Below are 15,766 nucleotides of genomic sequence, written 5' to 3'. Positions count from 1 at the left end.
TCAGACCAAAATCCTTCAGAGAATTCACATCCTCCTGAACTGCTCCAGAAGTTAGCTTTCTTTGAGGTTATTGCCTACCTTCACAATACCAGCGACCATGTACTCAAATGTTCGATTGCTGAATCCTTGACTGGAGATAACAAAGACAGTATACTGAAAATATCCTCCAGGAGCTGAGTGTGTGTGAGTGCCACTCAGGATCACATTGTCTCTTCTGTACAGGGAGCCATATTTACTCTTGAGTCTGTTCAGGACCTTCATGCAAGAAAAAGAAAAAATATAGAATTAGAAATAAAATTACATAGGTGCTTAGTACGAGACTAAGCTATGATGAGTCCAAATACTGATCCATTTTTGTATCATCCCTGTCAAGTGGGATTTTACTTTATGATTGAGTGTATCACTATAGTAACAGCAATTGTAATATCCAACATTACAGACATTTTTGCTCTGTGCAAATACAATGCTGGGACAGATCTATGTGTATATGTATTGAGATATAACAACTCCAAGAAATAGATGGCTTATATATGTGTATATGTACATGTATAATATAAATAATATATAATAATGCATAATTATATATTATTATATATTCTTTTAATCATAGTTTTATATATGATTATAATATATAATATATTAATTATAATAACATGATATTTGATATAATTTATGATATAAGATTTAATATACACATATGCATATACATATATGTATATGTGCTTATATGTACATATATAAACCCAAAAATATAAATGATTTAGATGAGGACACTGAAGTACACAAAAAGCTAAATGATTTATCTAATAAATAGCAGAGTCCATGTTCCAGTTCTAGGTCATGTACTTCTTCAGTATTCATTCAGCACAAAGTATTAGTATGAAAGTATTGTTTTAAGGACTAAGATTATAGGATGTTTCTTTTTTAATAAGGAAGAGAGGTCATAAATTTACATGTATACATGTGATAATGTATCTTCAGGAGAAATAAAGACACGGAGCCTCTCCTCCATTTTTTGAGTGGAAGTCAGAAATAACCAGAGGAACTGCCATCGCTGGACAACAGCCAGATAAAGAATGACAACTATAGCTGTCACTAGATCCTTTGATCAGTATGGCACTGACTATACTCCACCCAATCGTCTTTCCCACAGCTATGTCTGATTGTTCTTTGTTTGTCCTTGACTTTGTAGAATGCCCTCCCTACTAAGCTCTAACAAAGTTTGGGCACCCTGACCAGCCTGCTGCTACTGGTTCAATTGGCTCTACTGGTCCAGTTTAGCTGGCAAGGCTGGTCTCGTTTGCTGCTTCCACCATTACACAATATGAAATTCGCTGAGTGCTTTATTACTGGAAATCATTATGAATAAATTTTTGAAGATCTAGGCTAGCAGCATAGTCATTTGCATTAAAAAGGTACCTATAGGGGCCGGCAAGGTGGCACTAGAGGTAAGGTGTCTGTCTTGCAAGCGCTAGCCAAGGAAGGACCGTGGTTCGGTCCTCCAGCATCCCATATGGTCCCCCCAAGCCAGGGGCAACCCCTGAGCATCAAATGGGTGTGCCCCCCCAAAAAATGTACCTATAAATGTCATTTTATACATGTATATAAGTGTATCTATTGTTTAGTAAGGAATAAAAGCTACGGGAGGTTTGCTTTGTTTATTAAGATTTTATTTTAAGCACTGAGATTTCCAATATTGCTACTAGCAGGGTTTCATTCAGAAACCTTTCTAACACCACAGCCTCCACCAGGGTGTTAGATTCCTTCCACTATGTCTCAGTGTCATCCTCCTCTATCATCCTCTGTCACTATCCTTCCTACAGTAATATGCTTAAAACCAGTTTTTTTAAAAACCAGTTTCTAAACCCCTTAAAAACCAGTTCTCCACCCACATGTCCAAGAACAGGTGAGTGGATAAATAAACAACAGTACATCTACACAATGGAATACTACACGGCTGACAGGAGAAATGAAGTCATGAAATTTGCTTGTACATGGATGGATATGGCGAGTATTATGTTATGCGAAATGAGTCAGGGGAGAGGGACAGGCATGGAATGATTGCACTCATTTGTTGGATATTTAAAATATATATATATATGGAAATTATACCCAAAGACAATAGAGACAAGGGTGGGGGAGACCAGTTCATGGTAGGAAGCATGCGACAAATAGCAGGGGTTTGCATTTGGGGCAGAAAAGGGACCTCTATCACAGTGAAATTTGGAAATAATCACTCTGGACAAGACCTTGAAGATGAAAAGTGATATTCATGATACCCTTTAGTAACAACTTTGTAAACTAAAGTACCTAAAAGGAAAAGAGAGACAAAGAATAAAAATGTTGGCCATAATAAAGGCAGACAGGGAGGTGTGCAGGAGGGAGGAAGGTAGGAGGAAAACATTGGTGGTGGAAAAAGAACACTGGTGAAAGAATGGGTGTTGGACATTGTATAAATAAAACTCACAGTGATTCAATTAAAATTAAAAAAAAATAATTTAGCCCAAGCTAGCCTAGAATGAACCACGGTTGATCCCCTGGTGTCCTGAATGCATAGACAGGAATAACCCCCGAGTGTCAGTAGGTATGGCCAAAAAACAGCAACAAAAAATATTTTTAAATTATGGGCTGGAGTGATAGCACAGTAGTAAGGCATTTGCCTTGCATGCAGCTAACCTACAAAAGACATGGATTCGATCCCTGACATCCCGTACGGTCCCCAGAGCCTACCAGTAGTGATTTCTGAGTACAGAGCCAGGAGTAACTCCTGATCTCCTCCAGGTGTCACCCAAAAGCCAATAATTATTAATAATAATATTAATTACTACTTTTGCTTTAGTATCATTAATAATCATTATTAAATAATTGGTTATTGTATTAAAATTAATAGCCAGTTCTCCATTTTTCTTGCACTTGAGCATTTTTTGCTGTTTTACTGTTACTTTATATAACACATATGAAGAAGATCATTCTTTGTCTGTCCCTCTCCTCAAAGTATATAAACTGACAAACTCAGTATAATTGATTTACTCAACCACTTCATTGAGTAATTGACTCGAAAGGACAGTTGAGCTCAACAGTAGCTAAGGTGTGGAAACACTCAACATTGCCATTAAAAGAATTTTATTGATTGATTTTATTGTAGTTTACAATAGTGTTGATTGTGGTTTCTTATGCCCATAATTCTAATACCACATCCAAGAAAATAGTTTTAATGAAGAAAGATTTCCCAAAGAGGCTGGCTTTCCTCAAGGCTTTGAATGTAGAGTTTAAGCTGGTCCTGCTATTTCGGAACTGAAATGTCCTGAGCTCGAGGAATAGACAGTGCAAAGGCCTCTTTATTGCCCTATTTCTCAAAATAAAGATTCAACATACACTGACTAATTACTGTTCTAGGAAACCAGTTTCTCAAATTCTTACAAAATCATCCTAAACTTCAATCTCTGATATAAAGTCAAATATAGAGGTAGGTCATCTGGGGAAAAGAAATTTAAAATTTAATTCTCTAATAACAAAGCCAATAAATAATAATCATAAATAACATGATTCCTACTCCTACAGTAGGAAAATTTCTAATTAAGACATTACATTAATATCTAAAGTTTAAACCTTTGTCTTCAGTTTTTACCTGTTTGCTTTTAATGACACTCTGGCAACAATGAGAGAAAAAGAGTAGGAAGCCATCTATCTTTCTGTTGTGTCTCATTGCCTAGAAGTCTTCCTTAACATTCATTTAAGGCTAAAAATTTCATCAATCCTAAAATGGAAACTGAGAATTTACCAGAAACCAAGTGTCATACGTAAGCCAAACAATCATTCACACATATTTATTTTTCATAATTTCCTTGGTTTAACTAAATGGGCCCATTTAGTTTTGCACTGGAGACAGACTAGATCTCAAAGTAAATATATGAAGAGACACAGCACCTACAAAACAACACATTAAATCTTCCCCTCCACACTTCAAACTTGCCAGTTTATATTTTGACTCTCCCCCCCACACTTTTTTTTTTTTTTTTTTGCTAAGAACTCCACCATTCCCCCAAGCACATCTATCTCTGACTCATCAGAAAAACAGTGTAATTCAGTGTTAATAAATGTGGGTCCTGGCACCTAGATGCCTGTCCAACTCTGCATACTGCTTCTTGTTCAAGTTAATTGACTCTGCAAGTCAGTTTCCCAATTGTCCAATTACAAAGCAGTAACTCCCTCATTTAATTGTTTGGAGTATTAAATTAATTAAAAATATAGGTAAAGCAGTTGGGGGATTAAAATGGTATAGATGAAGCATTTAGAACACTCCCTGGTTCATCATGAGAATATGTCAGCAGCAAGCTTTTATGCCCATTCATTCCCTAACTTGTTAGTATTGAATTTGATAATGAGAAAACCAACCTCTTGCTACCAGGGAGTCTCAGTGCAGTGCTACCCCATTTGTTTAAGATTCTCATGCCAGCCTCATGGGATGTTGGGTAAATTACCAAATCAAGATAAAATTTATTTCTACCACTGAAATTACCAAGAGTTGGAGTAGAGATATTAGGGATGAAAAGAAAGACTAAAAGTACCATTAAGACTTTGTCAGAGATGCAAATAAATTGGCACACCAGAAGCACAAAAATGAACACTATTGTAAACTATGTTTATAATGTTATAGTGTTATATGTTATGTGTATTTATATGTTATATGTACATAATATGTTATATTTGTATACTATGTTATAATAAAAATTAAAATATAAAATAAATAAAAAATATTGTACCACCCTGAATTACCTTTCTAGCTCTTAACTTTTCAATACATCATAAAGCTCATGTATTTAATGTTTTTTTTATTTAAAGTGCCTACTGTTTCCTCAACAGAATCTTCACTATTAGACCTTATATTAATATAAATGTTCTGTTCATTTGTGGTATAGTCTTAAATTCTTATCAGTTGTTTATCTTAAATATTACCGAATAATTATCCTGAGGCAAAATTGTATTTGTATCACTTCTCCACTTGAAAAATACTTTTGAGAATTCCCTATTACCTGTCAAACTATACTCAACTTGGCATTCCGGGACCTCCACAATTATGAAAGCACACCTACCCTAGTTGATACATATTGGACATACATCTTCAGTTACGTGCCTACATATGTTCTAATAGAACTAATTTCTGTCCCTTCAAAAAAAATAAGCTACATTCTTCCCTGATGTCTCTGTGTTCATGCTACCCTCTCCATCCTCGTGTTAATCTCAAAGCTTTTGCCCACTCAATGCTGGGAATGGAACTCGTGTAGTCCCCTTACACATCTTTTGCCCTGAATATAATCTGGGTACAACAATAAAACAAATAAAAAAGCAAAACAAACAGTAAGTAAACCTTTAAACCCTGTTTATTGAAATGGAGGTTGATAAAATCTAACAGAACAAGTCTATCGCATGGTTAAAGATATAATTAGATTCTTAATGATGAGAATAATGGAATATACACAGGTATTTTATGAGGGTACATACCTAAAAAACATAATATGTTAATGCAATAGTACTTAGCTTCTAAAAATTGAAGAAAATTCTACCATTCAAGTGTCACTTTTACTTTGAAATTTCTCTTTAATTTTCATTTCCTAAATCCCCTTTTATTGTTTTGAGGGGGGGAAAAGGGAGCTATTTTTTTGTTTGTTTTATTTTGGGTCCAAATCAGACAATGCTTACAGTTTACTCCTGGCTTTGTGCTCTGGGGTCACTCCTGGTACAACACAGAGAACTATGAAAAAGCAGGGATTAAACCTGGATCTACTGTGGGCAAGGCAAGTACCTTACTCACTGTAAGGTACCTGGCCCCAGTTTTAACTTCTTTGCTACTCCTGTCTTCAAGAGGGAAACTTAACTTGCGCACCTCTAAAGGTGGATTAGTTTAGTTTCTGACTTATTTTTAATAAATACAAAAACGTGAAAGCTGTGACTTGTTGTTTTTGAGAACATAACAGACAAGACACTGAGGAATCTAATTCCTCGCAACAGCATTTGAGTGAATCTCAGTAGACATGATCTTCCAGCCCTAGTAAAACCTTTTAGATGACTAAAGCCGTTGTCAGCATCTTAATTTCAAGATTCCCTAAGTAAAGTCACTGCATTAAGCCTATTCTGAATCCCTGACATCAAATGTATGAGATCATAAATGTGTTAAGGAAAAGATATTTAGTAAAATATAATTTATTTAATGATTATTTAGTGAAAGATTATTTAGAAAAAGATAATTAATCTATGACTGTACTCTGGTTAATTATAGTTATTTCTCTTATTTATGTTCTAGTTCTTTCTTCAATCTGACAACAAAAGAGTGAGCTCATAGAGATAGTGGGTTATTTACTTGGTGTGAAGCAATTAGCTAAGTGCCTTGCAAAAAAACCTAGTGGCCAATGCATCTCCCTCTCCCAAAGATCCTTGAGTAATATTACTTTTCAAAGTAAGGTTTACTAGAATTAGGCATTTGTGTGTCCAGGACTCTGCAAATTTAGGAAAGACCATCCTTCTTTAAGATGCCTTTTTTGTACAATGGTGACAACAATAGATCCACCTCAGTTTTGTGGTAGGTGTAAATGTAGGACACGTAATTCCCTCCTCCTGCTTCTGTTCTACAACCTGAGTGGAAATGACCCTGGAGAAATGCTTTTACATGCTCCCATCACTCTCTTTCACTAGCCCTGTCAGACAGCAGAAGCAGTGCTTCTTAAAGAGATTGATAGAACGCATCCCTGAGTGATGGCCTTTTAATGGTCATTGTTCTAGATAGCCCAGACTCTTTTTTTTCTCACATTTGTGAATATGCCAGTAGACATTTAAAAAGTAATTTTTTGTGATCTGATCCCATGTAGGAAATCTCACTGGATCAGGACCTAAGAATGGATTTAGACCTATAAAGTCGATATCTATCACTATTTCTGGTTCCCTGACTATTTTCTCCATCTTTTGCCTCTTCTCCCTCACGCTTTCTGCTTCTCATGTCTCAGGCAAGCCAGGACCCCTTCCCATGTGCTTTTATGCCAAGTTTAACTTCTCCTATATATAAATAAAAATATCTAAATTGGAGATAAAGTGTAGAAATATCTTACAGATTCTATAATTAAGTCAAAAATTAGAGATGAGCTGGTGGGAATGCCGTCTAGTGGACCCTTTATGGAAAACAATATAGAGATGCCTCAAAAAACTGGAAATTGAGCTTCCATATGATCCAGCTATACCATTCCTAGGGATATACCCTAGGAACACAAAAATACAATACAAAAATCCATTGTTCACACCTATATTCATTGCAGCACAATTTGCAATAGCCAGACTCTGGAAACAACCAAGATGCCCTTCAATAGATAAATGGCTGAAGAAACTGTGGTACTTATATACAATGCAATATCATGCAGCTGTCAGGAGAGATGAAGTCATGAAATTTTCCTATACATGGATGGACATGGAAACTATTATGCTGAGTGAAATAAGTCAGAGTGAGAAAGAGACACACAGATAGTCTCACTTATCTATGGGTTTTAAGGAAAAGAAAAGAAAAAAATAGAGATGACATATTATTTTAAAAATTTAGTATGAGGGACCAGAGTGATAGCTCAGAGGTAAGGCATTTATTTGCCTTGCATGCAGCCAACCCACGATCGACCCTGGTTCAATCCCTGGAATCCCATATGGTCCCCCAAGCCTGCCAGGAGTGATTTCTGAGTACAGAGCCAGGGGTAATCCCTGAATGCCACTGGATTTGGTCCAAAAACACCAATAAATAAATAAATAAATAAATAAATAAATAAATAAATAAATAAAATTTTAGTATGAAAGCTTGCACTTCAAGCCCAAGTTCTTCCTTGAATATTGATCTTGCTTATATATATATCTGTATCTTTGCTTACTCTACTTGCTTTTTTTACACTCTGAAGAAGTCTGTATTCCCTCTTAAACATACATTTTCTCTCTTTAACTTTCTTCAGATCTTTTAAAACAAGTTTTTAGTCAAAACAGCTTTGCTTCACAAAAATTAATGTTAATATGAAAATTCAGAAGCACATGCATAAAATAGTTTGATGAAAAATCCATGTGACTTTCTCCTAATTTCAGTAATTTATTGGTCGACCTCACTTCATTGTTATATTTAAATTCTCATTAAGTTCATGAATATATTCTCATATAACAACTTAAAGGGAGATTAGTAATTACTTGGTATTGTCTACACTTCTACCAATAGGGATTAAATAAGTGCATGTATGTAAATATCTCCTGAAAGCTTTCAGAAAACTAGCCTTAATAATGCCATAAAAGGTGCCAGAGCGGTGGCACAGCTGTAGGGCTTTTGCCTTGCACGTGCTAACCTAGGACGGACCACGGTTCGATCCCCTGGCGTCCCATATGGTCCCCCAAGCCAGGATTGATTTCTGAGGGCATAGCCAGGAGTAACTCCTGAGCGTCATTGGGTGTGCCCGCCCCCCAAATTTAAATTTAAATTAAAAAGTATAATGCCATGAAATATCAACTGAATTGAAACAAATTTGGATCAGGAGGACTTGCGTGGGGATACAGGAAGGAGAAGTAAGACAAAGGCTAAGGTGCTTGCCTCTAATTCTGCCTCAAAGTGGGCCACCACCACGGATAATCCCCTAACAGAGAGCCAGATGTGGCTCTTGAGCACCACCGGGTATACCCTAGATCCTCAAAAAGTGAAAATTAGACCTTCCCTATAATTTCCTATTGGACTATTAAGCTAATAATGTTGACTATAAGCTTTATGATGTTGACGATAGAAAAAATAACTATGAGAAATCAGGAAATTAGTTATTGTCACATTCACATAATTTTAATGATGACATTTCTTTCATTATTTTGTGACGCTGATTTGTTGTTTAATAAATCTGAATGTAGTCAAGGTGCCTTAATCACTGACCTCAAGCCTGAGTCGTTGGGAAACCATGCCTATTTCGATGGAGACGAACACGGTCCGATTGGACCCATCAGGCTCTGCCATGATGAAAGCGCGACTGTACAGTCTGGTGAGGAGGCCTCGAGCATTCTGGTCAGATCTGGCATAACCCATCTGAAAAGGAACAAGAAGCCACTTTATCTCACGAGCTTGCTGCCAATAATTAGGCAAGACCATGTAAGACAAATACTTAAGACAAAGAAAACGTAACGCTGTCATTCTAAATGAGATGATTTAAGTGTTTCAGGAATAACCCCAACATTAGAAAATCAATTTTACTGTTCTGTGTGGAAAAATCTAAAGGGAAATAGTTTTCAGTTTAGCAAAGCTCTTCACTGGTCTACTAACGAGTAAGAAGTTGGTGTGACTTGAGAATTTCATCCCCACTCTTGAAAGCTTTTAAAGCTTTCTTTTCTTTTCTTTTCTTTTCTTTTTTCTTTTTTTTTTGGTTGTTTTTTTTTTTGGGGGGGGGCCACACCTGGCTGTGCTCAGGGGTTACTCCTGGCTGTCTGCTCAGAAATAGCTCCTGGCAGGCACGGGGGACCATATGGGACACCGGGATTCGAACCAACCACCTATGGTCCTGGATCGGCTGCTTGCAAGGCAAACGCCGCTGTGCCATCTCTCCGGGCCCTTCTTGTCTTTTCTTTATAACAACTTTGTCACTGTATTTCTCACAGAGATTCAATGAAAGAATGTATTTATTTATTTTTAAATATATTTATTTAAGCACCATGATTACAAACATGTTTGTAGTTGGGTTTTAGTTATTAAAAAAAAAAAAAAAAACCATCAGTGCAACATTCCCACCACCAATGCCCTCCAATTCTATTCAAAGTAGAACCTTTTTTCCTGCTTGTCTGAATCCCTACACAAGAAAATAGTTTTACTAACACCATCTTGTAGAGTCCAGGAACAACCTGAAGACTGCAGTTTCTCTCGATGTTTAATGCATCACTTTTTCCCCCTGAGAAAAGTGGCTTCTGTAAATAGCTATCTTTACTGAGGGCGACTCACCCTGGCTTTTATCATGGTTTAACCAGAGTTGTTTGGAATATTAATATCTTCAATCCAGAGATTTCTGACTTCTTTTTAGAAAAAAGATGCTTGCATACCAACAATCAACTAGATAAAGATACATGTGTTTGCTTGTAGCATTGGATACCTCCCAATAGTCCTAACTGTTCTCCAACCTCATGGTTCCTTATTATCTGACATGGGCCTGCTTTCATCATTTATGGTACCTGCCTCTCCCCTGGAAAATTAAAGTTTGCTAACCTTATCACTTCTTAAAAGTAGCCAATTGCATTTACAAAGGTGCTATAGTTGAACAAAAGTTTCTCCTCTTAATAATATTTTGGTGTTATAGCATTAGAAGACACTGATATCAATATAAAAACCAAAAGATGGTGTAATCATCAAAAATAAAGAAAAGGTGTAAAATAATAAATGATAATGAGGAGATAGATAAAGCAGCTTGAGTGATTGTTTTGCATGCAGCCAACCCGGTTTCAATCCTGCACATACAAAATATTCCCTGAGTTCTGATAGGATTGATTCCCTGAGTTTGGAGAGGATTGAGGTCCAGAAGTAAGCCCTGAGTACTACGAGGTGTGGTCCAAAAATCAAACAAACAAACAAACAATCATGAGAAGCTCATGATTTACCTACCAAATTGATATCAGCTACCTGTCCTGTACAGTCAGCTCGCCCAACACCAATATGGTAGCCACTGAAATTCTGAAAGAGAGGAGGTTCTGGGGCGGTGATCACTGGAGTTTGGGTGCTTGAACGTTTAGTGGTTGTGCTGGTTGTGGAGCTCACAATAGTGGAAGGAGTTTGCGTGGCTGGAATATAAGAAATATAAGAATATAAGTATAAGGAGTATAAGAAGAGTAAGGTATGTAAGAAACAACATTTTGGGACCTGAGCAGTGGCACAGAAGTAGGACATTTGCCTTCACGTGGCTGACCTAGGACGGATAGCTGTTCGACCCCCTGGCATCCCATATGGTCCCCCAAGCCAGGAACGTTTTCTGAGTGCATAGCCAGGAATAACCCCTGAGTGTCACTGGGTGTGGCCCAACCCCCCCCCCAAAAAAGAATTTGGCCAACTAATTTGGGGATTTTTTTTTTTTGGGTCACACCCAGCAGCGCTCAGGGGTTACTCCTGGCTCTACACTCAGAAATCGCTCCTGCAGGCTCGAGGGACCAAATGGGATGCCGGGATTCATGGCTAACTAATTTGTTACCATTAATTAGAACAGATAAAACTAGTCTGCATTTTGCCTCCCCCAGGAATTTATTGTGTATTATAATAGTAAATAGAGGGTTTTTTCTTTGTGTGTGTGTGTGTGTGTGTGTGTGTGTGTGTGTGTGTGTGTATGTGTGTGTGTGTGTGTGTGTGTGTTTTGGTTTTTGGGCCACACCTGGCGGTGCTCAGGGGTTACTCCTGGCTGTCTGCTCAGAAATAGCTCCTGGCAGGCACGGGGGACAATATGGGACATCGGGATTTGAACCAACCACCTTATGTCCTGGATTGGCCGCTTGCAAGGCAAACACCACTGTGCTATCTCTCCGGGTCCTTTTTTTTTTTTTTTTTTTTTTTTCATTTTGGACTGCAGATATTTCACCCTAGCAATCAAGGTCTCTGTCAAAAGTTTAGATTTTCATCACCACTCTCTGTAGTGAACATCATTGTCTTTTATGTATCCTGGCCCTTTGACTCCAGTTGAAGAGGACATAGTTTTCTTTCACAAAGCCTCCTAAATCCACCTTCTGGGGATTTTTCCTACCATCATCTCTTCATCTAGAAACTTCCCCCTGTTCTTCACCAACAAATATCTAAAAGCCTCCTCAAATTAAGTTCATTTTCCTCAAACGATACTTAGCTCAGTCCCTTATCTCCAGTATGTCTTCTGAGCCGACTATACCCTGCTCTGATTTTCCTTTATCTTCCAAAATGTTTGTATTGTAACCAAGAGCATCATCTACTTCATGACATTGTTCTATCTTATTTTAAGGATATCATGTCATAATATGTAAATTTATATGCACATAATACACACACAAGGATATATATGCCACCATCAAAGGAGACAAAAAGTCAAAACAAACAAAAAAACACAAGTATTAGAAACAAATACTTTGTGTTTGAAACTGACTCTACAACTCACTAGCTGAGAAATGATATAACCTGTCACATCCAAATGTTCTCCTCTGTAAAATTGACGTAATAAATTTTGGAGCTATTTTAAATAATAATATGTCAATATATAGTTAAAAATAACTAAAACGGTTTTGATATTTTTTTACAAACTTTGGTATATCAAGTTCTATGTCTAAATATAGAACATCAAAATAAACATTGTTTATGTTTCCACCTACACACAACAAGAAGCTGTTATTGATAGGCCAACACAGCAAAGATCAGTGACACATGACTTAGTGGTTAGAAAGTTCTTTAGGTAAAATGTTAACATCTAGCATCCTTTTACTACTTCAGGTTTAGTAGCTGAGCATAACACACCAAAAACAAGCAAAGAAAAGAAGTTTTCTCCATTTTACATATAATGGAAATGTAGAAAAGTTAATCAACATTTCATGGTGAACAAACTACTTCTACTTCAGACTCGATGCTTCTTCTACAATATTCTGAATGGAGTTAGATCATGCTTTCTCATCCCTGTGACTTTTTGTGTGTGTGTGACAAAACACTAATATTTCAAGGAAGAAAACAGACATGCTTAATCTTGCTTCATGGGTTTCAATGACCGGGGTTCAAACCAAAGCCAAACATAATCAGAGACAAGAGCAAGTTCTTTTCAAGATTCTGACTCTGTTTTGTTTCCAATAAAATAATTCTAATGTCACAACTACCTATGTATAAATTTTATGTGAATCAAGTGAGAACATTATCTAGATTCCTGACTACAGAGTTGAAACAAACCATTCCCCCAAAAAGCAACTTTTATCATGAAAAAAGTTATTTCAATCATTAATTTCCCTGAATCTGTCTTCAAATTCATTCATTTTAAAAGCAGAAACTAAACAAGTTCTACATATTCCTTCATTTGTAGAAATCTAAGACCCTGATCTGCTCACCACTAACACACGAGAAAAAGGAATGCAGAACACAGGGGCCCTGCTTGAGAGTACACAGACAAGGCCTAAAGGCCTCTGAAGCAAAAACCAATGTGAAAATTTTGTCTCTGGGACCAGTGATATAGCACAGAGCCAATGGGGTACACTATATGACCATATGAGCACCACAAGGTATAACCCTGGAGTCCCCTGGCCAGCACTGGTGGGGATCACTGGTGTGATCTCTAACCACTCAGAAATTGAGCAGTGTCCCATCCCTAGCCTTAACATTAAACCATCCTGCCTGAGTGGTGAGAACTGTCAAGAGTGGCCCCAGTGTCTCAGAAAAGCCAATGCTTTCTCTAGACTAATTTAATCCCATTGTTTTTCTTCTCTACACATTGGGAGGGGATGCCCCTAGGACCCTAGCAGCTATTCCCTGTGTTATTTGGCTTATCCATGAATGGTCTAGTTTTAAGGCCAGAGGGGCAGTGCTGCTTGGGCCCTGTGGTACAAGAGACCACCAGAATTATCCAGGCACACTCACAGGCCACTAGAGTCACACCCAGCTGTGCTTGGGGACTCACAGGTTATACTCAGTGATGGCCAAGAGTCCATGTGGTGCTGGAGATAGAACTTGGGTCAGGCATTTGTCCTAATCCATGTACTAAATCCCTAGACCGATCTCTACAAATTTTAACAGATATGCAACTTAACACCAAAGTTCAGACTCCATCACAGACTCATCATAGATGGGATCACAGACTCTATCATAGATTGGTTATAAATGTTGCCTAGAAAAAAAGTAATTTTTTTCCAACATTGAAAATGGAGGGAGGGCCTGGGGATGGTATTTTATACTCCTTTTGCCCCTAGGAGAATATGATACCAAAATAAGAGAAAAAGAAGAAATTCAAGCATCTTAACAGACCTGAATAATTGTGTGTGTGTGTGTGTGTGTGTGTGTGTGTGTGTGTGTGTGTGTGTGTGTGTGTGTGAAGAAACTCAGAGGTCTTGAAAATGCTCATGAAGGGGCTGGGAAGGTGGTGCTAGAGATAAGGTGTCTGCCTTGCAAGCTGATGGACCTTGGTTCGATCCTGCGGTGTCCCATATGGTCCCCCCAAGTCAGGGGCAATTTCTGAGTGCATAGCCAGGAGTAACCCCTGAGCGTCAAACGGTGTGGCCCAAAAACAAAAAACAAAAAACAAAAAACAAAAAAAAACAAAAAAAAAGTGCTCATGGAATCATATGTGGTGCCAGGAATTTGAACTAAGAACCTGGAAGAAACTTGAATAGAGCTGTGAAAAAGTATAAGACAAATAAGTGCATGTTAGGCTATGTGGAGGCAAAGGTAATCCTAATAAAAATTGATTTTCAAAAATAAAGAAATGGCAATTCAAGAAAAGGTTAAACAGTCACCTTGGACTTAAGTACACTTCGAATGTTCATGCTATCAGCATTATCAGGAAGCACTCTCTTGTCCCAGTAATTAAGTAGTAATAGCATGCAAGATTGTCACCATGACACTTGCCTTTATGATTTTCAATGTTTCCACTGGTTATAAACAAGAGGCTGAGAAGAGCCACAGTGATTGCTGTCATCATCACGAGGACAAAAATTAGGAATGTTTCTAGTATTGAAAAAGTGCGCTTGGCCATATCACCTGAGGAAAAACAAAGATGGAGAAATAAATAATTAAAGGTGTTAAAAAATACAGAATCATAAATTGAAATGTATGTGTAGGATTAAGACATCTTAACAGTTTCAGATAAATAGATAAACCAGGGTCAGCAAATCCAAATACACATATACTATTCACTATTTATTTCTATACCTCAAGCCCATGAAGAGAAAGATCAATAGCACTTTTTGAAAACCTCAGATGATGTTTTTTTTCTCAGCTGAGTTCAACCTGGTAGCCACCATTCATCATTTGACCCCTAAGCAAAAAATACATTGCATTCCTTGACTACATCACAGTTACTTTTATTTATGATGTTTTTATAGGACTATACAGGGTCTAGGTTAGATTATTTTGTCAGCAGGGATAACTGGTGTGTTCACAACTTTCTGTTCTTCTGAGAAGGCTGACTAAATTTAAGGCTATGCACCATAGTTGAGGACCAACCAAAATTATTTTGTTTACATGTTGGAGAAAACTATTAACTTTGATCTTAAACACCATATTCTTTTTAAACACACACATACACACACGCACACACACACGCAGACACACGCGCGCACACACACACACACACACACACACACGCCATATTCTGCTCTGAGTGGATAGCTCAAAGAACTACACCATAATTTTTGCATCTTTTTTTTTTTTTTTTGTGGTTTTTGGGTCACACCCGGCAGTGCTCAGGGGTTATTCCTGGCTCCATGCTCAGAAATTGCTCCTGGCAGGCACAGGGGACCATATGGGACGCCGGGATTCGAACCGATGACCTTCTGCATGAAAGGCAAATGCCTTACCTCCATGCTATCTCTCCGGCCCTAATTTTTGCATCTTGAAGTTCTGACTGTGGCCCCCAGTATCACCACTCAGGCATTGCCAAGTGCAATTTCTGAGCACTGACAGAGTAGTTGCCCTACACACAACTAAGTTATGGCCACCGAGAAACAAGAAATTTGGAACAAAACATAAAGATCCTCCATATTTTTTATAATAATTTTTATTTTGACCAAAGTGAATTACACATCATTCATAGTAGTATTT

The 15,766-nt window shown here is 37.5% G+C and overlaps 1 protein-coding gene across 1 annotated transcript in view; it reads right to left on the bottom strand.

Annotated features, from left to right (window-relative positions):
• Positions 1-15,766, bottom strand: part of LOC125995115 (neutral ceramidase-like) — a 96,911-nt gene that overhangs the window by 53,833 nt on the left and 27,312 nt on the right. The window contains exons 2-6 of the mRNA XM_049764669.1: positions 14,569-14,704; positions 13,123-13,127; positions 10,631-10,806; positions 8,924-9,073; positions 79-255 (exon numbers count right to left, since the gene is read on the bottom strand). Of these exons, the coding sequence (XP_049620626.1) occupies positions 79-255; positions 8,924-9,073; positions 10,631-10,806; positions 13,123-13,127; positions 14,569-14,699 (639 nt within the window). The 5' untranslated portion in view covers positions 14,700-14,704. The remainder of the gene's footprint in view (positions 1-78; positions 256-8,923; positions 9,074-10,630; positions 10,807-13,122; positions 13,128-14,568; positions 14,705-15,766) is intronic.

The sequence above is a fragment of the Suncus etruscus genome, chromosome 17 (assembly GCF_024139225.1).
Source record: "Suncus etruscus isolate mSunEtr1 chromosome 17, mSunEtr1.pri.cur, whole genome shotgun sequence".
NCBI lineage: Eukaryota > Metazoa > Chordata > Mammalia > Eulipotyphla > Soricidae > Suncus > Suncus etruscus.
The sequence above is the reverse complement of the archived record's forward strand: the minus strand, read 5'-3'. Positions and strand labels throughout refer to the sequence as shown.